The 19,296-nt window shown below is 36.3% G+C and overlaps 2 protein-coding genes across 2 annotated transcripts; both read right to left on the reverse strand.

Annotated features, from left to right (window-relative positions):
- Window positions 1-627: 627 nt before the first annotated feature.
- On the reverse strand, window positions 628-9,361 carry LOC147408060 (Protein kinase superfamily protein). The gene is made up of 9 exons (XM_086436912.1): window positions 9,204-9,361; window positions 7,165-7,318; window positions 6,822-6,912; window positions 6,147-6,221; window positions 5,979-6,067; window positions 5,663-5,781; window positions 5,397-5,537; window positions 2,009-2,085; window positions 628-938 (listed from the first exon to the last, which is right to left on the reverse strand). The coding sequence occupies exons 1-9, from the start codon at window positions 9,316-9,318 to the stop codon at window positions 792-794; spliced, it is 1,008 nt and encodes a 335-aa protein (XP_086293038.1). The 5' UTR covers window positions 9,319-9,361; the 3' UTR covers window positions 628-791.
- Window positions 9,362-11,467: 2,106 nt separating this feature from the next.
- Window positions 11,468-18,590, reverse strand: LOC147408061 (putative DEAD-box ATP-dependent RNA helicase 48). The gene is made up of 10 exons (XM_086436914.1): window positions 17,572-18,590; window positions 16,448-16,554; window positions 15,909-15,964; window positions 15,598-15,822; window positions 14,428-14,634; window positions 14,241-14,327; window positions 13,337-13,432; window positions 13,053-13,268; window positions 12,677-12,859; window positions 11,468-12,181 (listed from the first exon to the last, which is right to left on the reverse strand). Exons 1-10 carry the CDS (start codon window positions 18,501-18,503, stop codon window positions 11,951-11,953), a joined length of 2,340 nt encoding a protein of 779 aa, XP_086293040.1. The 5' UTR covers window positions 18,504-18,590; the 3' UTR covers window positions 11,468-11,950.
- Window positions 18,591-19,296: the final 706 nt, after the last annotated feature.

Genomic DNA, 19,296 nt, shown 5'->3' on the forward strand with positions numbered 1-19,296 from the left:
GCACTAAAGAGAATAAAGTGTCAGATGGAATATCAAGAGCAAATTGAAACCATGCTTCTTTTTTGTGATAGTCAGTGTTGTTTTATCCATGTCTCATGTTGTGGCTCTACCCTTATTCTCCCCTTCCACAAATCAATTCAAAACCCACATTTATAAGCCAAGATTAAACTGCTTCTAGGTCCTGAATCATCCAAGCCACACTAGTCTTCATGGGTGTGTTCGTGACAATCTGAACAACCAATATTATAAACCAGATCGACAAACTTCAACTACATAGTGCAAATCTTTAAAGCTCTATCCATCTGCATGGACCTTACCCTTGTAACTACACACATTGCTTCAACTACCAGACACCATGGAACCATACAATTTTCCGTGTGTCCTACCTAACGATACTCCCCCGCCGCAAGCCAAATGCTCTCATAGTTTTTCTAAGGGCTGGTAAGAAGTTAAGTGTCCCATTGACCTGTCTCCGATAAATGGATAATAAGTAGGCCTTGCGATTTTCGAGTCTGTCGAGTTACATTAGACTTGGGAGAGAGCATGTCCCCTCAACTAAGTAGTATGTTGGCTGAACATAAAGCTATGCTGATTATCTTAAAGTAAGCAGATTCGAGCGGCAACAGATCTAGAAACAGAAATTAGTAATACCAAATGGTGAAACCAAGTTCCAAACCAAAAGAATATTAGGGGACAGAATAGTACTAAAATTTACACATATTCTGCGAGTAATAAACTATACAGATAACGATAAGCTACAAAGAAATGTAGGGATATGATGGGAGTGAGGGCTAAACTTTTAACATCCGTAGATAGTTATCTATTATAGACATGGAAGACGACCTGTAACCAGAACCAAATAAATTGTAATGGTTCAAGTAATGATACAACATATAAAGATCCCTCCGTTTCTCGAAACCTGGTTGCTTGGGTATCACCTGCTCCATATATTAAAACAAATAAGTAAAAAGTAAAAACAAAACAAAACATGACTTATTTATGACAAATTGGACAAAGAACTAGGATCGTGTTCGTTCACGAGATACCAAGGTGACTCAGACGAGTCATCTCATTATCTCGAACGAGATGACAGTTTCTTTGCAGGTCCATGGCGTCTCATCTCGTTCGGGAATGATACCAAGATGACTCGAGAGTAATCCCAAGTCATCTCAGTTTCCAACGAATTTCAAAACCATGACTAGGATGTCCTACAATATTCAACCCTTCTTTGGGGCAGCTTTGCTTCCAGCAGAAGTGTTTCTACTGAATCACACTTATAAGAATCATGATTGTAAATTTGATTGTTTGGTAACACTGTTTAGGGAAGTGCTTTTTGCAGTCTAAAATCACCACACCAATGTATTTTACATTTTACAACACACTAAACAGTGAAAACAAAATGGTATATTCCTACAACCAAAGATGAGAAAAGGTCTTCCATCATCTTTCTTTTTTAATAACACAACAAAACAATAACCCCTTTCGATTTCTTCTCAAGAGAAGCTCTTCAATTTCAGTTTCTATTCAAGTGAGGTGAGAAAAGCTCTTTCTGAGGGCTCTGCTGTTGCAGCTGCTTTCTTCTTCCTCTTCTTTTCTCCTTTCAATCCAGAACCCTTCTTTTCGGCATGTTTGTGTCCTTATTTGGGGTGTTGGGTATGATTTCATTAATTGGTGTATTATAAGCAGAAGTTGGTGTGACAATATAGGCTCCCAAAAAATTTTAGGGCGAAGGGAAAAAGAATAAATTCCTACAAAAATTTGTAGTTCTGTTGTCATACTCTCAAATTGTTCTCTATTAAGCTTCTAATTGATATAAAAATAAAATAAAAAACTTTAGTTTATTAAGGATTCTGTCATTTTTCACATAGGACCAATTTCTTCCAAACTGTAAATTCCTGCCAATGAAAACTTAAAACGAACAAGAGAACACAAGATGAGCTTGTGTGTGCGTGTATGCATGTATTTCCGTGTGAGATTTCCAATTGTAAAGAACGGTGGAAATGAGTACCTCAAAATAAGAACTGTAGAAGGATCCCCCAAATCCAGCACACCATGACATCCCAAATTCTGCCTCATTGTGTCCATCTACAGGAGAAAAAAGGAATGACAAATTACAAAGTATTAGGACTTTCTTCAACTAATGGTTCCTTTATAGAAGCTCATCCTTTAACATTGAGACATTATGTAAATAAGACAACAAAGAAATAGTCCTGTTCCAACCCAACTACTAGACCCTCGTTTGATGATTTTTGTGATTTTCATAACCTTTTTCAATTTTTTTACAGTTAACAGATGTCATTGACAATTTGAGAAAAGAAATAATCCAAGTACAATATTCCCTCCAAGGGATTTAGGGCTCTCAAAGTGGCCTGTGTCTTCCCCATCCCTTCTTTCCTATACGACTTGATAAGCCAGAAGTGAGTGTTCCCAGGCGGAAAGGAGGGAGGAGAATAGGATAATGTTTAACCATGTTCTGTCAACACACCATAACAGTTATGTAAATATATCCGGTTTGGAAGTAGGCTAATATTTGTTTTGGCAAATAGGTCTTCAAATCCATGCCCAAGTGCTTTTCTTCTTGTGTCCAGAGTCACAATCAAAGAAAATGGGATATAAGTGCAACAAAGATAATAATGATGTCCCCCCCCACCCCAAAAAAAAAAAAAAAAAGAGAGAGAGAGAGAGAGAAAGATAAAGTAAAGATCTATATAGCACACTACATATGAGGGAATGAAAAAGATTATTTTCTTAGTCCTACAGAAGAGAGAGCAAACTCCAAAATAGTGAATCTGTCAAAATACAAGATCTTTGTATCAAGACCCATCTTTATCATGCCTCTTTTAACTTCCAAAGAATTAGGTCCTGTGTGGATGCATAGGAATTTTTCTTAAAAGAACATTCTCTACAGTTTTACATTTTTTTTTTAATTCCAAGGTCCGTTAACTGTAAAAAAATTATATGCATTCATAGAATCTTACTTAGAACTTATTGTTTCTGTTCTAAGTGACTTGCAATATTTCGATTTGCGGCAATGGAAGTGGAATAGGGGTCAAATGAGTTTGTAAAGAAGGCGGTAGGTCATAGAACATAAAATTTTATTTAAGGAGGATGGGATGACCTCACAAAGATGCAACAATCAGAGTTAGCTCCTTCCCTTACAAACCACATCTAAAAATAAAATGCTCAAAGAAAAGACCTCTGAACTCCTTGAACTGTTTACACCACAGAAAGAGAAAACTTAGAATACAAATAATTACTTCCTGGCACACATTTTCCTTCCCTTAGAAAATTCTCCCATTCCTTCCTTCCTTAAAAACCGCAGCAAACTACAAAGGGGACGAGTTTCCACAAAATCCCTTCTCTACCAAAAGGAATTGAGGGCTTCCAACAATGAAATAATTGAGATACTGAGCGGAGATGATGCCAAGGAATTTGGAATAAAGATAGAAAGAAAGACCAGAATTTTCTTGCAAAACTACAATGAATAAGAAAGTGACCAACAGATTCCCCACTAGATTTGCACATGCAACATAAGCCAACAAAGACTACACCCTTAACTCTAAGATTGTTTGACGTGATTAGTTTACCAAGAGCTGCAACCCACACATAAAAGTAAACTTTTGGAAGGGATCTTAGGAACTAATATTTAGGATGTAGGGAAACAAAGACCATTGTTTCCAACAAGATGGGAATAGAAAGACTTCACATAAAATTGCCATCCCGACTGCACAACCGTATCCCACAATCTTCCACATGATGAGCGAGGGCATAGGAAGATAAAGATTGATAAGAGATGCAACCTCCCAATTGTTAAAACTTATCCTGAGACCTAAATGTCAAGATGAATATCCGCCATTTAGAACCAAGAAGGTAGAGACATGCATTCTTTTTTTGTTGACATCAAGCATAAACCTCGGAATAACTCATGGTGTGGAATGTCACTACACCACCTATCTTCTCAAAATCGAACTTTGTTTCCTCTACCCACTTTAAAGCTGATGTGCTTATCGAAATCAGATGCCATTTTACAAATCCCTTTCAAGACACAACTTAACTGGTTTACTCTCCCACACAAGGAGCTTAGAACTAAAGGGAAATGTTGATCCTAGAGGGACCATAAGGCATTTAAATTTTTGTGGGGCTATAGGTGTAATCAAGTAAAGTAGGTTTAAACAAACTCGAACTCATAGGGTACTCACTACTCGCCTAATTTTGTGACTTATTGATAAAGTTGCAATTAAATCGTGACTTTATCCTTCACTGCTTTAATCACGATTTCATCATGACTTTTTCAATAAGTCTCGACTTTTATTAATTTGTGATTAAAATAGCACGACTAAATCATGAATGTGATCAAATCGAGAAAAACGACAGATGACATTGATTTTGATGATTTTGAACGGATGATGAATCCTAACTTGGACTCATGATTGTAATCTTCTCATATTTGAATAATATAAATTTTGAATGCGTTGTAGATATGATGTTGTCTGTTGTAATCTTCTCAATATGGGGTTTAGTGATTTATTATTGTAGTTTAACATGGGATTTAATTATATAATATGAGAACAACACCTAATAGGAACAATCACACAGTCCTGACCCTAACGCAATTTTTCACGATCATTTTCCTGATTTTACTGTATTTTCAGAATATTTCCCTTCTCGACTTATTCCCGAACCCTTATTTGGTGACTTTGATATGGTATTGCAACAAAGGTTTGAAACTGCATGGGAGACATTGGTCACCTAAATCGTACAATAAGATTTTAGATACTAAGAAAGTGACAGTTGAATGTAGGAGAATTAGGTATCATACTATGAAATTATGGTAAAGAAAATTAGGTACCTATACGTAAGACCATGGGTTCTTTTTGGATAGGGAGACACCTAGCAGTTAGGTTAACATGGAAGCGAAGGTTGCCATAAGTCCGAAGTACAGCCAGAGAGTACGAGGATGCCTTGAGTCCAACCAAAACCAACAGTTTTCTTTTGAAATATATTTGTTATTACCATTGTTAGCCACATGCACAAACATGGGTGGCACAAAAAGGGAGGGATAAGTACCATCGAGGAATCTCCAAAACTAAGATTACACGATTTATTTCATATAGTTTCCTCTCGTTCTTCCTAGTGTTTCACAATCTTGAGCTCACCTCTTTACACATTTTCAAATTCAATATTTGGGTTTCGGTTGTGCAACTTCAGCTTTTTCAAAATGTTTGAATGTATTTAAAGCTTTTTTTTTTTTTGCTGGGGCAAGCAAGGGGCAAGGGGTTAGTGGTCAGCAGAGATGAAGGTGGGTTTAATGGGATTTGAACCTAGGTCATGGTCAATCTCAAATACTTTAAAAGTAAGAATCTTGAGAAGACCCATACTGATACCAAATAACTTACAGTAACATGCTGGATCCAGAATAACAGGTTCCCCATTCTTATCAGAGCTAATATTTCCACTCCACAAGTCACCATGTAGCAAACATGGCTCAATGACAATGTCTTCGAAAAGAGGTTCCAAATTCTTCATCAATCTTTGACCTGTTAGAAAGGAAATCCCAAGATATCAAGCAACAATCAAATGTGACCGATGCAAATATGAACATGGTATAAAATAGGGTCAAAGTTAATTGATAAACAAAAAACTATTTCAATGAGTAAATTACCTTTTTCGTATATGGTGGAATCACCATATTGATCTAATGCCTGCTTTAGTTGATAACCCAATCTATTTTCAGCAAAAAACTCAATCCAATCCGATGTCCATGTGTTTATTTGTGGTGTACTGTAGAAAAATGTACATAAATTCATTAGAACTCCATAGACAACAGTACATAATACTACATACTATACAAGTCACACTAAGAATTCTGATATCACGATGAACAGAACATAAAAGAAAAAAACAAGTAGTTCACAAGAAGAAGATATATCAAGAGAGCCAAATAGAAAAGTTGGGAGGATAATCCAAAGAGATTTCACCTGCCAATGGTATTTTCAACATCAAAACCAAAGCCCTTAGTGGAATGCCCGGATTTATGCATTTCAGCGAGCTTCTTTCCAAGGACTGACTGAAGATAAGGATTGATTAAATAAATAAACGAAATCTCATTCAGCTTAAATTACGGGAGGACAATACACCAGCCTCACCTGATCGCCTCTCGATGAACCAAATTCAATAAATTCCATAATAATATAGGAACCACCGAGTGGTAACGGTCCAACCTACATGAGTTGACAACAAACTTGTCATTTATTTTTGCTATCATCAAGAGAAAACACGAATAAGAAATGTGGGTTACAAGCATAGTCACCAAGTCAGGATTCAGGAATAAGTCGGCAAGGGAAAATTTCGATAAAATCGGGAAAAAAAATCAGATACAAATTGAAAAGAAATCGGGCTAGGCTTAAGTCTGTGTAATTGTTCATACTAGGTGGTGTTCTCATACTATATCGCCAAATCTCGTATTAAACCACAATAATAAATCACCAAATCCCCATACAGATATCATCCTTACATCCATAACAAGTAACCACAAGTCCACAGCACATTCAAGTTTATATTATTCAAAATATAAAAATATTCAATGTCATCATCATTATCTAATGCTTCATCAAAAAAATGGTCGTCAAGGTCGTCTTCTCTTACTTGTACTTAAATTTCATCTTCCATTTAATTTGATTTAGAATCGCAAAATTCGTAAAAGTCTTGATTTATTGAAAAGGTTGTGATTAAATCAATGAAGAAAAAAAAATCACAATTTAATTGTGACTTTTTCAATAAGTCAGAGAATTTAATTGGAACAAGTTTTGGAGTCTCCCCACCTTGAATGGCCTGGGCACTCGAATTGATTTTGTGGCATACATGGAACCTAGACCAAGAGCCTCTCCTTCAAACATTGATGGCCCGATACTCCTGATTACAACGGAAAGTAAAATATTTTTCATTTCATATAAGCATAACTCATTCAGTTAGAAAGCGACAATTCACAATAAGCTGATATAAAACTAGATAGAAGCTTTATGTTTGCATAAAAATCACTTGATGCCTTAAAAAATCCACTACGAAGTATACTTCTACTGTACCACATTGGTTAAATGGATAAGTAACTGTGAAAAGATTTGGGCCCTGTTTGTATGAGTTCAATTTTCAGAACTCAGGACATGCCTGTTTGTCTTAACGAAAAAGGGACCGACATCTGTATCATATCGACTTGCACGATTGATGCATCCACCACCAACAGGACTAATTCCTGTAATCTGTGTTGCCTTTCCTTCTGTAAGAATCCAGCCATGGATTGGATCATCACTCAAAGCTGCCACTGTTAAAACAAGACTGTCAATGTCGTTCAAACAAAATTTCTTCAACATGAAACTTTTAGCACCGAAAGAAGAAAATACACAATAACAAGCATGCAAAGTTCACAAGGCTTAACACAGTAATAATTTGATGAATCATATACCCAAAGCTCTTGAATGGGTGTCAAGAATGATGAATTTGTCTAACTGAGTTTCTGAAGTGACTCCATTTTTGCTGAGAGAATGTTGACACATACATGGATCTCATCAATTGGAAATTTTCAATATTAACTCTTAGCTTGTATGAAAGTGAACATACGAACTTCACATTACAGGACGGGATTCATTTGTAGCTAATACCGAACTGTAATTTCCTTTGAGTGGGTTTCAAGATTTGGATCAATGAGGAAATAAACATTGACGCATCAACAACCACAAAGCTTGATGGCTAATTTTTCTCACAATAATTCAACAGCATTGCATATTATACTTACATTATCCATAATTAATCCAACTTACTCATATAAGGTGGAACGGTAATGCCTCAAGGCTGTCTAGACTAAAATTGACATACAGTAAAAACCTCCCATAAGTAAATTGACCAAATTTCTATAATTTCTCAAATGGTAGGGCATATTAGAGAAAACTCTAATTCTCTTCACCAAGTTGATACAAACCCAACCAATACACCAAATATACTTGCTTGTTAGTGGCATGGAAAGTTAAGCCCATCTCTATTTGAGGTTACAATATACAACCCCATTTCGCAGCTGATGTCCGTATGCCCACGTTGTGGAGGCTCTCTCTCCAGCCGCCCTTCCACTAACACAGTAACACTCCCCAGGGCCCACTTTATGGAGGCTTTCACTAAGTACCCTTCTTTTTTAGCCCCCAGGTAGCCCTTTCCCTAAGCCACTCCTTTCGAGGTTTGAATCTACCAAATGATACGAAACCAACCAATACAACAAAGAAACCTGGGTGTTTGTGATGCAAAAAAGTAAGCTCGTATCTCTTTGGTATCATAACATCATAGACACAAATTCGTCGAATTTTGGCTAAAATTAGGACGTAAAAAAGGTCAAAAAAGGGTCTGCCAAAAAATCAACCATCTGAAAAAAACTGGCTTTTTTAATAAATAATAGGCAATTTTTTATTCTATCCATCTGCTCAATTTTTTGGCCCACTCCTACACCCAAAATGTTCGCCCTTTTTCTTCCAAATTAACCAAACTGACCCCTTGCTGAATAATTGCTAAATCCAAACTTGGTTACCACACATAACACAAGCTCATGTGAATCAGTGAAATTGTTAGGTACCTGAACCAATAGGTCAAAAGGCCTAGACTTGTTGGAACGTGTCCAATTTAAGCTCTTAACCACTGAAGCACGTAACAAACCACCACGCTCCCCAGCCAACTTCCACATTGGCTTTCACTCAGAAGCTTCCCAAGGTTTTCCCAGGATTTTTCCCGGAGCCCATAATTTTCCCAGGTAGCCTTTTTCGTGTGACTCGAACCCAGACATGGATCTGCTCTGATACCAAATGTCAGGTATCTAAACAACTAAACCAATATGCCAAAAGGCCTAGACCCAGTTAGGCAGGTAACAGAAATTTCAATGATGAGATTTGGGTTTGGCTGAATAAAATCATGTTCCTCCATTAGTTCTAATGTCCAGAGATTGTGCCTTCTTTTACTGTAGTATGGATTGAAATTTCTCTCTCATAAGCGACACATTTAATATAGGATTGTCTCTATATTACAATCCAGTTAGTATGAAATTTCGAAATTGAGAAACTATCGGATTTAGTTCCATACGAATTGACAAGAATTTTAACTAGAAAGTTTTAAAAAAATAAAACTAAATGAAGTAGAAACTTAATTACTCGCTCTCACTTGTGGCTACTTACTTGTCAATGATTTACGAAGGTTGCGCTTGGCGCCAGAGACACGACGTAGACGAAGCCGAAGACGAGGAGAAGGGAAACATGAGTAGATGATTCCCACTCCCACGTGTGTCAACATTATCTATCCACCTATCTTCCCTAGGTACAGAGAACAACCATGGTTTAAAAGAACCAGAATCTCATTTTGTCTCGCCACCCGGTTACCGAGTTGAATCGTCCGAGTCAAATGATTCACGTTATTGTCAGGGTAAAATTACTTAATAGACCCGGGGGTAAGACGTCTTTCCAAATGCACCCTGACTTGATATATGTCCCTAATGATAAATAGACGCCATATATAATACATGGATTGTACACGGCTAACGTAGCATGAGCAGTGAACTATATAGATATTTTTCCTTGTGTGTGCCCGAGAAAAAGATCTATGGTTTTGTGTCCTTTCCCCACCAGTCGTGCACTAACCGCATATTATTTACTAGGTCTCTACATATTTTTTTTGATACATGGATATATACATTTCGTTTGATTGATCTCATGGACACACTCATCACCACATCCACATGTGCCTTATGTACCTCACCTTTTAAAGAATCATGGTGATGGTCAATAAGGCCCCTCATAAGAAGCTAAGATAATACACCCGACACCCAACAAATGCAGTTAGTCAGCCTGCCGTGGCACAAGCTATTGTCAGTTAGATGCGGGGCGGGTGAAAGATCGAGCGAGGAGCCACTCTTCCCAAGGCAAAGGAAATCCAGAACGTTGGTTTCTGATAAGCTGGTGGCTTTATTTGCCTATTTATTGATGGCACATGGTCCCTCTTTTCAAGATATGGCACAGGAGGTGTCAGACATGGCACCCGTATCCTATATTCTATGATTTAACGTGGTTACAGGCCACCACTCTATAACTCGGCATTTGTTCTACAATAAAAAGCAACAACTTAATCAATGAGCCTTTTTTGTATATCTAATAACTCAAGCTCATATTCGTGCCCTTTCTTTATTAGAAAATATGCAGTGATTCAAATTCTTGACATTTGTTTCCTGAGGCATGGTCCTAATTTTAAATCTTAGATTACCAATTAATATAATCTTTCTTTCTAAATGCCCCTCATCCCAATCATAGGTTATGCTCAAATTGCATAAAGTAACGATTTAATCTGTTGAGATCAACTGTCAATTTCAAATTTTTGAATCATTGACCATAATGATTTGAGTTAAAACATCAAGCTCAAAAAAATTTTAAATTGATCAAAGTTGATCTCAATGATTTGATTTGTTAATAAACCACTATCATGTTTTTTGTGGTTATTTAGAAAGAAATTCCTTAGTAATTTTCCTTAGAGTGGTGATAACCTGACTCAAACATACTCAACTGATGTGGCATCAGCAAAGAATATAGATTTATTTCCTCTAGATGCATAAGGGAAAAAATCTATGGTTCTGTGTACTTTCCAAGTCAGTTGAGTATTTTTTTTTTCTAAGTCAGGTTATTATTATTCTTTTCCGAATGATGTTGAAGTAACCTCAGACTTTCTATGATTCTTATCCACTTTCAGTCAAGAAGTGCAATATGAGATTCCAACTTGAGATCACTCCAGCGACTCTTCTTTTCCCTATTACCATAGGTGTGACTTGCTCGAGTTAACGTGATCCCTATGAGTTTTAGAGCCATGTTTAATAAGGATGAAGGAAGAGCAAGACAAGAGAGAAGGCAAGAGAGCAAGTGGTGGAGGATGATTCCCGGGAGAAAACTGGACAGTTCGTCTAAAATGATTAATTAGTTTATTAACTCCTAAAATATGTTCTAATCAATTTGAATCATTTTTTTAACGTAGAATAACTTTAATACCCTCTCCATCACCTAGAGTTTCTTCAAAGCACGACAATAAGATAGAAAATAGGAAAATAAGGATATTGCCGTCATCTATGTCAAGAATGGGACAATTGCCTCTCTCTCTCTCTCTCTCTCTCTCTCCTTTTTAATGGTAACAAATGTTTCTGGAAATTATTTCTCAAGAAAATAGTCATTAAAAAATACTTGCCGACATTTGATTACCCCTACGAAAATGGGGAGCAGAGCTTTGGCTTTTAGAGTCTACTCAACCCAACTGAATTTCATGTTGACTCAGCCAAATCTTGATTGAAGAATTCATCTGTCAATGTGGAAACTCAACTGAGTTAACTCAGAAATGCAGTGAATAAATCTAGAACTTGATAAAATATTGATCGGTATAATTGATGCAAAATATTGAACCCAGAACAAAAAAGAATTAACCCTCAAATCTGGGTTTACATAGGGCACTTGCAATTCTATATAAGCTATCAAAGTGTACATGTATCTGCCATAGATGCATAAAAAATTACAGTGACAAGAACAAATCACATAAATACAGAATATGCGTGCTTCATGCATTTTAATCTCAAGATCAGATAATAAATAGTTTAGTTGGAACCTGTTTTAGCCCTGCATTCACAGTCCGCTGTTTCAATCTACCTATGCAATATATAAGGTTCCAACCGGTAGAATCAACACCTCCAAGACCAATCAATATCCACAAGTACTGATGCACTTCCATCTTGCCAACGAGGAGAAATATATCCCGAACTCTGTCTCCATCATACCCAAACAACAAATTCGAACTTTGTACTGTTTCAGAATGTTTCGATGCATTCAAAATGTTCCGCATTGTTTTGGTTCCATAGTTTCGATTTTTTTTAAACCTTTAACTGCTGATGAAAGAAGTTCTACTTTCTTATTCGGATGCCAGGGATGTCCCTCAAACCCATCTTGGAAGCTGTTCTTCTGAAAAGCGAAGGAGGCTTTTGCAAGCCAATTGAATCACAAAATTGATTGGCCAATTCTACTAGTGTAGTTTTATCTCTTCCTATCTCCCTGATCGAATTGTAGTAGCCAAGCCAAGCATGATATGCAGCTTCCTTGACACTAGTATCAATTTTCAGCATAGCATCCTCCACCTGCATAAAGAAGAAGTTCCATGTATTAACTTCTAAGCAGAAACATTCCAATTTCTCACGCAAACATTTGAATAAAAGATAGGGGGCCTCCTTATATGTCCCTCAACAGGCATATGATAATGTTAGAACTATACGATCTAACTTTTATATCATCAACTCATACGTATGGTGTTCAGATAAATAAAACACCGTAGAGTTAAGGTTAACCAACTCCTAACTACAGCACCAATGAAAGATTTAAAATAAAAATAAAAAATCTCACTGGAAACAATTGGGAAGAAAAAAATGGAAGTTTAAAAAAAAAATGTCAAGAGCATACTAGCTGAAGAAGAACTATGACATGTCTATGTCAAATTTAACGCATGGAAGTTCGGTTCCACCATTAGAAAGTGCAATAAATCCTATTCCTTCTATAAAGCCTAGAAAAATTATAAGGAAATTATCAGAGGAAGGTAGGAATGTACTAAAAGAAACATAAATGAGTTTGAGATAAACCTTCACTTTCATATCTGGATCTAACCGCATTGAAGGGGATTTCTCAATAGGGAGATCTTTTATCTCATCTAAGAAATATTCTTCCCATGGTGCAAGCAACAGTATGCCTTCTCCTTCTTTGCCTTCCCGTCCTGTCCGTCCAAGACGATGTATGTATTGTTCTCTATCAGAAGGAATACCCACCTGAGAAAATTTTCCACATAATTGTACATTAATAAGAAGTTATAGACCAGTAGTGCATCCATGTATGTATATTCAAGGAAAATTCAAGCTTATACATAGACATTAAAAGCATACTAAAATATATACCGTCCTTGGGAGTATCAAATACCAAATTCAAGGCAGTAAGCAACCTAGAGTGAAATATAATGGTTACCTGAATCACCAGAGTAACATCAGGATAATTCATTCCACGAGATGAAACATCAGAAGTAACAAGAATCAATCGCTTGGATTCCCGAAACTCGTCAGATATACGAGTTCGATAAAGTTGGGGCTTTCTAGAATGCATTTCCCTCACATTCATTCTCATCTCCCGGAGCAGTAGAAACATAACTGATGTCACCATTGCAGTTGTACAGAAAATAATAACCTGAGTGCAAGTTGGTAGGTGAGACACAATTTATTTATTTATTGAAAAAAAAACCTCAAATATCAGACCTTGTAATCAACTGCATGTGAGATATGCTCCTTCAAAAGTTGATGAACTATTTGGAAATGCAATTCGTGCGGTGAAACGAGATACAACTGTTTAACCTGCATTCATCATGGACAAAAGGAAGACATGTCAAATGAAAAAAAGGAAGAAAAAAAAATACTTCTGAAAAAACAAATGAAAATTGCAACCACAAATCACGGCTTCAAGTAAAACCTTAATTCTACAACAATTTTTAGCTTAATTATTGGAGGATTTAAAATAATTCCAGCACAATTTAAGTTTACAAACAACTCAGTAAAGAAACCCAATTTTAGGTCTATGTTGGTATCTTCCATTATGTTAGTTCCACCAGAACACCGTAAACAACAGGAGGCAACACAGAATCTGATTTGAATCAACATAATTATGGGTGAAAAGAACAGGATTCGTCCAAATAATCATCTGTTTGCATGCTCGATAACACTGGACCACAGAAATCTCGATAACAGGATTCGTCCTAATAATCTTCTGTTTGCATGCTCGATAACACTGGACCACAGAAATCTCTAGCAAATACAATAGAATAATAATGATCTATTAAATGCACAATAGTATGAATGCACAGGTCTGTCTTCAACTTCTAAATCACAGATAATTGAAGACCATAAATATCTGATGCTTGTAAGGATGATACAGTATTCATAAATGCTCCTGACAAACATTCACTTAACTAGATGCTCAACCAGAACAACTTTATTTTCGGATAAATAATTAACCAAAGCTGTTTATCATAAGCTCGTCGAATCAAGAATTTCCTCCCTTTCAGAACATAGCCGATTTCTTCAGCAGAAAAATTTATTTGGAAGCAAATTGATGCCTAAGCAAAGACCAATCAAAAATCAGGAAATGACTACCAAACACACGTACCTTGGAATGAGTCTCCACGCAACCCAGACCCACAGTATCGATAAAAACATGTTCTCTTTTCAACACCAGTTGTGAAATACGGCGAACCTGCAAATAAAAAAATTCAGTAAAACCCCAGATTTATGTTGTTTTATATAAACTAACATCAAACAATTGACACATTTTAAGCTTTGATGAAGAAACCAACCTCTTTTGGAATTGTAGCAGAAAACAGCAAGGACTGTCTTTGACGTGGCACACAATCAACAATTTTCTCTACATCCTTTCGGAATCCCAAGTCTAGTAAGTGGTCAGCTTCATCAAATATAATCATTTTCAGGCCCATTAAACGAACAGAGAAGCCAGATTTGTTCTCTATATGGTCCAGCAACCTCCCAGGGGTTGCAACTATAATCTGCAAAAGGTTCATGTAAAGTAACAAGAAAACCGTTAGACTAAACTAGCGTAAAAAGTAGAACAGCGATAGTCTTTATTGTAAAAAATAAATTCTCTTTTGATAAAATATAGGAGAATTGGAGCAAGTTACTGAACAAATACGAGAATGGCAATCAAGTTACTAAAACAAAAAAAGAGTAATAAAGGAGTATATGGTTCATAAATAGAGGTGAACAGTTTAATACTCTATTTTATGAAGCACATACTCCTCTAACTGAAGTGCTATCTCAATCAAACTAAAAGGAAAATTTTATAAGAGGGCATGAGATTGACTATGTTCTATGGATCATTGTCGGCAATGAAGAAACAAGATGTGCAAAGATTGAGCATAGCTAGGATGAGGATACTAAAATGAATAAGTGGAAAAACTAAGAAAGATAAATTTAGAAATGAAAACAATTGTACGAATATAGAATCAACCCCAATGGGTGATAAACCAAGGAAAAGTCAATTCAGAGGTTTTGGTTTATGTGCAACAAAGGTTGATTACAACCTCATTTAGAAGGAACATGAAATTTAAGGTTCTAAAAAGAGCAAGAATTGAATGGAAAAAAAAAAAAAAACGAACAAAATTCATAACGCTAGCCCAAAATTTCCGGGATAATACAATGATGATGACATTCAAGTTTTTTTTTTTTTTTTTTTCATATAAGTATAAAATTTTATTAAGAGAAAAGTGGCCGAGAAGAAAGGAGAGAAGAGAAGAAAAAAAACATAATAAAGAAAAAAGCTCAACTCTCACTAAACATGACACAAAGCATCCCACTTAAAAACAAAATCCTCAAACAACACCCCGTCAAACTCCTTTCTTAATGACATTCAAGTTATTAAAATATTATATGTGAAATATTTGTATGCTTTAGAATTGTTTCAAACTAAGGATTGAATATAAAGTAACGGGCATACATTACACTTGACAAACCTGGCACGGATCTGATTCTAGGCGTTTCTGATCGACCTTGAACCTTGTGCCTCCAATTAGTGTTTGGACACCTATGCCATCATGGTACCTCAGCATGACATTTGCTTCTGCGGCAATTTGACTAGCAAGTTCCCTTGTAGGACAAAGAATGAGAACAAGTATTGATGGTACCCGTTGATTTGCTTTGCTACTTGTAGCCTTAAGAACTGCTTCAATTGCCGGAAGCTGTTTTTGTTTAGCAACGCCATCGAAAGAAAAGAAATAAATACTAACAAAAAATATACAAGAACACAAAGTGTTAAGTGTAGTACCAAAAAAGCAGCACTTTTTCCTGTGCCGGTTTTAGCTTTAACTAAAGCATCCTTGCCTATTCCAGATTTGAAACGTAACCATCAATCATCTTTATATTTAAGGAAAAAAAAGAATTAAAAGTTAAACAATATAAACCAAAAGAAAGAAGAAAAAAAAATTAAATACCATCTAGAGAGCGGTATTTCTTTAGAATAGAAGGAACACAACCATGATAGAATAAAAATGGAGGGTATTAAATCAATATAATAAATATTTAGGTTAAGAGCATACTAAAAGTATACATGAAATCAACTCCAGTATTTTGTAAGGTGATCTACGGTATAGAATGAAATTAGGATCGCATATGACAAATCAAATTTTGAGGGGAAAAGTTAACCAGTAAAGGATACAAGCCATACAACATTTTACACTATTATTAAATTGTTCAACTAGACAAATCCAAAACATTGGGATAGGGATCCGATGATGATCAAATTGTATGATTGCAAGCATAAAATGAAAGGGCAGTTAACTAAACAGCAGTATTTAGCCAATGTACCATCAAGACACACAGAAAGAGTGGCCTCTTGTACTTTGGTCATTTGCACATAGCCAGCTGAAGTTAGTGCCTTGACTGTCAGTGGCGAAATGCAGCATTCATCGAACCTGGGGAAACATAAACGTGCGATTTTACCCGATAGCACATCAAGAGAGAAATAAAGCAAAATATTTAACGTTTTTTTATAGGTAAGCTGGACTTGAACACATGACCTCAAAATTACTTTGCAATGTGTCAAGCCAACTGAGCTATGGGTCTAAGCCCAAAATATTCAACATTATACATCTGAAACTAATTTCTGCAAAATCCACATCTTCACAGCAATTTTCATGACACTTGTTAATGTTGTGAAATTATCTACCGCATTACTAAAGGATAACTGAATTGATACAAAATTCAAATGTTCAAATCTGTACAGAGAACCAGAAATTTGAGTGGAATTAATAGAAAGCTAAGCATTTATGAATCAACTGTTTGTTTCGATCTTCAGTCTACTGACTGACCAAGAAATAATTTCTCTAATTATAGTTGTTTACCAAACAATTTCCAATGTTGTGGTTTTGATCAGCATCATATGGGTTACCCTCCAAAAGCTACTACTACACTTCCATGTGAGTAGAACACTGCAATAATTTAACCAGGGTTTTAAAACTTGGATTTCCATCTCACCTCAGACAGTTGGGATTCGTAGACTCATGAAAAACAACTCATATGTTCACACACAATCACAACCATGCATATGTGAAATCCAACAATTAGGCTCTCAAGATACGTATTTCACACCAACCGTTGGATTTCACATTTATATGGCCGGGATTGTGTTATACTGGATTAATGCTTGATCCTAAAATGGCAAAATATAAGTTTATATAGAACATAACATTTACATTCTTAAAAATCAATTAAATTTATGCATTAAGATACAGGAAAAAAACATTAAAATAAAAAATAAAAAAATAAAAATGGTCTACTCTGTTTTTAAAAATTATACAAAATTACGGACAAGATGACTTGGGTCTCAATCGATTCACAGTGAAAATATCACTTAGATGCCTCAAGAGACTGATAGACTCCCCTGAGTAGTTTCAGTCTTGTAAGAAATTTAAAACCATGAGTTCAACTACCTTTTCTGACTGAGAAGTGATTCCTCTTGATGTTGATCCACTTCTTGTGGATATGAGTTCCTCCTCTTCAGCTCGTCTCGAATCAACTGAACTTGCTCCGATAAATCATTCTCCTCTTCAAGATCCTTAGGCACCAATCTCACTTTCCTTTTATCATAGTTCCCCAAAGTAGCTCTACTCATCATTTTCTTCGCACTTGATCCACCTCTCGATTTCAACTCCTCCTCAGATTCTACTTCACCAAAATTAAACCTCGGCCATCTAGAATTCCCACCATTTTTCCCTTTCGATTCACCCACGGAATTTAATTCATTCTCATCATCATCACTTGATGAACTATCATCATTTCTCCTAAATCTTGACCTAGGTTTCGATCTCCCTCCAGATTTCACCGAATAATGTCGAGGTTTTAACGAATCAAAACTTGGATTTGAAATCCTACGATTACAATTAACCAAATTCCACCCATCAGAAATCAACTTTCTCGAATCAATAGAAGACTCGATCGCTCGATTCTTCAAATGAGGTTGAGGAGGACGAGTATATGATTTTATGGGTCCATCGTCTTCATTCCAAAGATCTTCGGCTCCTTCCTTCATGAACCGATCAGCCAGAGCCTTAACATGATCCTTTGTGGACATTGGTTTGAATCCAGAATGTGATTCTGGATCCATTGTTGACTGATCATCAGATCTTCCAGCGAGTTTGGAGCGAATTTGGGATCTGAGTCTTGCCTGGTAAAGCTGTTTTTCTTGATCGAGAAGTTTTCTTTCCTTCTCTTTGGCTTTTTTCTCGTGTAAGCGCTTCCATTGCCATTTGTTGAGACCGCCAGGGAAGGTTCGAGGTCCACCGCCCATGGAGCGAAGGAAGTAGAGATTGCAGAGAAGTTTCGAGAAGGTTCTAGAATGTTCTCGAAGGAGAGGTGAAGACATGGTTTTTGAGAGAGAGATGATTTAGGGTTTAGGGTTTTGGAAAGCGGAAGGGAAATGCGCGGGTTGCAGCGTTCATGGGGTTTTCGAAGGGTTTTTCAAAGTGATGAAATGCCACCTTGACTTGGGTTGTGACTTAGAAACTTATATAAAATGACCAAAATACCCTTACCTTCAACTTCTACCTGAACCCCTTGATTTTTATCTCAAAAATTTAATTATCTTCAAACCTTTCAACCAAAAAATCTATTATCATTAAAAAATTATTTTTAACCTATTCTCCTTTTCTTCAATGGTTTTCAACCTCGCCTTATCCTCTTGTATAGAAGGGTATCTCTAATATTAATCAAAATGTCGAGGGACATTCTTGTATCACGAAAATTTTGAGGTAATTTAGGCGTCCCACTGTGTTTTTGTAAGGATTTGAGACACCCTCACTAATTGCAAGTTCAAGAGATGAATTAATGAAAAAGACTTGGGGTGTGTTTGAAAAGCATGTGTTGACGATTTTAGTGTCCAACTCTCACAAGTTGTGCTTAAGAATGCTTGGAAGACACAGGTGATGCAACTAGTTGGACTTTTCAACTTTTACCCTATGAGATGAAAATTGGCAACACGCACAGGATGACTTAAAATTCAAGTAAAATTTCTCTCTTCCACACTCTCTTGTTTTCCAAGCCAAGGAGTTTGAAATCCTCATTAGTGGTGGTCTTTCTCTAATGGACATGATTGGTATTTTTTTCTTCTCCATTGATGCCTTTGTCTTCAATCTCTAGCGCAAGACTGTCATCTTCAA

The sequence above is a fragment of the Akebia trifoliata genome, chromosome 3, assembly GCF_017979445.1.
Source record: "Akebia trifoliata isolate Shusen 1 chromosome 3, ASM1797944v1, whole genome shotgun sequence".
Classification (NCBI taxonomy): Eukaryota; Viridiplantae; Streptophyta; class Magnoliopsida; order Ranunculales; family Lardizabalaceae; genus Akebia; species Akebia trifoliata.

What these genes read in the sequence shown, in the direction of transcription:
- LOC147408060 (XM_086436912.1), bottom strand. Translation starts at nt 9,318, where the DNA reads ATGTTGACACACGTGGGAGTGGGAATCATCTACTCATGTTTCCCTTCT. An exon ending in CCTTCGTAAATCATTGACAA is followed by an intron (nt 7,319 to 9,203) that starts GTAAGTAGCCAC and finishes TTGTTTTAACAG; the next exon opens with TGGCAGCTTTGAGTGATGAT. An exon ending in TTCCACCATATACGAAAAAG is followed by an intron (nt 5,538 to 5,662) that starts GTAATTTACTCA and finishes CCTTTCTAACAG; the next exon opens with GTCAAAGATTGATGAAGAAT.
- LOC147408061 (XM_086436914.1), bottom strand. Translation starts at nt 18,503, where the DNA reads ATGTCTTCACCTCTCCTTCGAGAACATTCTAGAACCTTCTCGAAACTT. An exon ending in TCACTTCTCAGTCAGAAAAG is followed by an intron (nt 16,555 to 17,571) that starts GTAGTTGAACTC and finishes ATGTTTCCCCAG; the next exon opens with GTTCGATGAATGCTGCATTT. An exon ending in TCTTTCTGTGTGTCTTGATG is followed by an intron (nt 15,965 to 16,447) that starts GTACATTGGCTA and finishes AATCTGGAATAG; the next exon opens with GCAAGGATGCTTTAGTTAAA.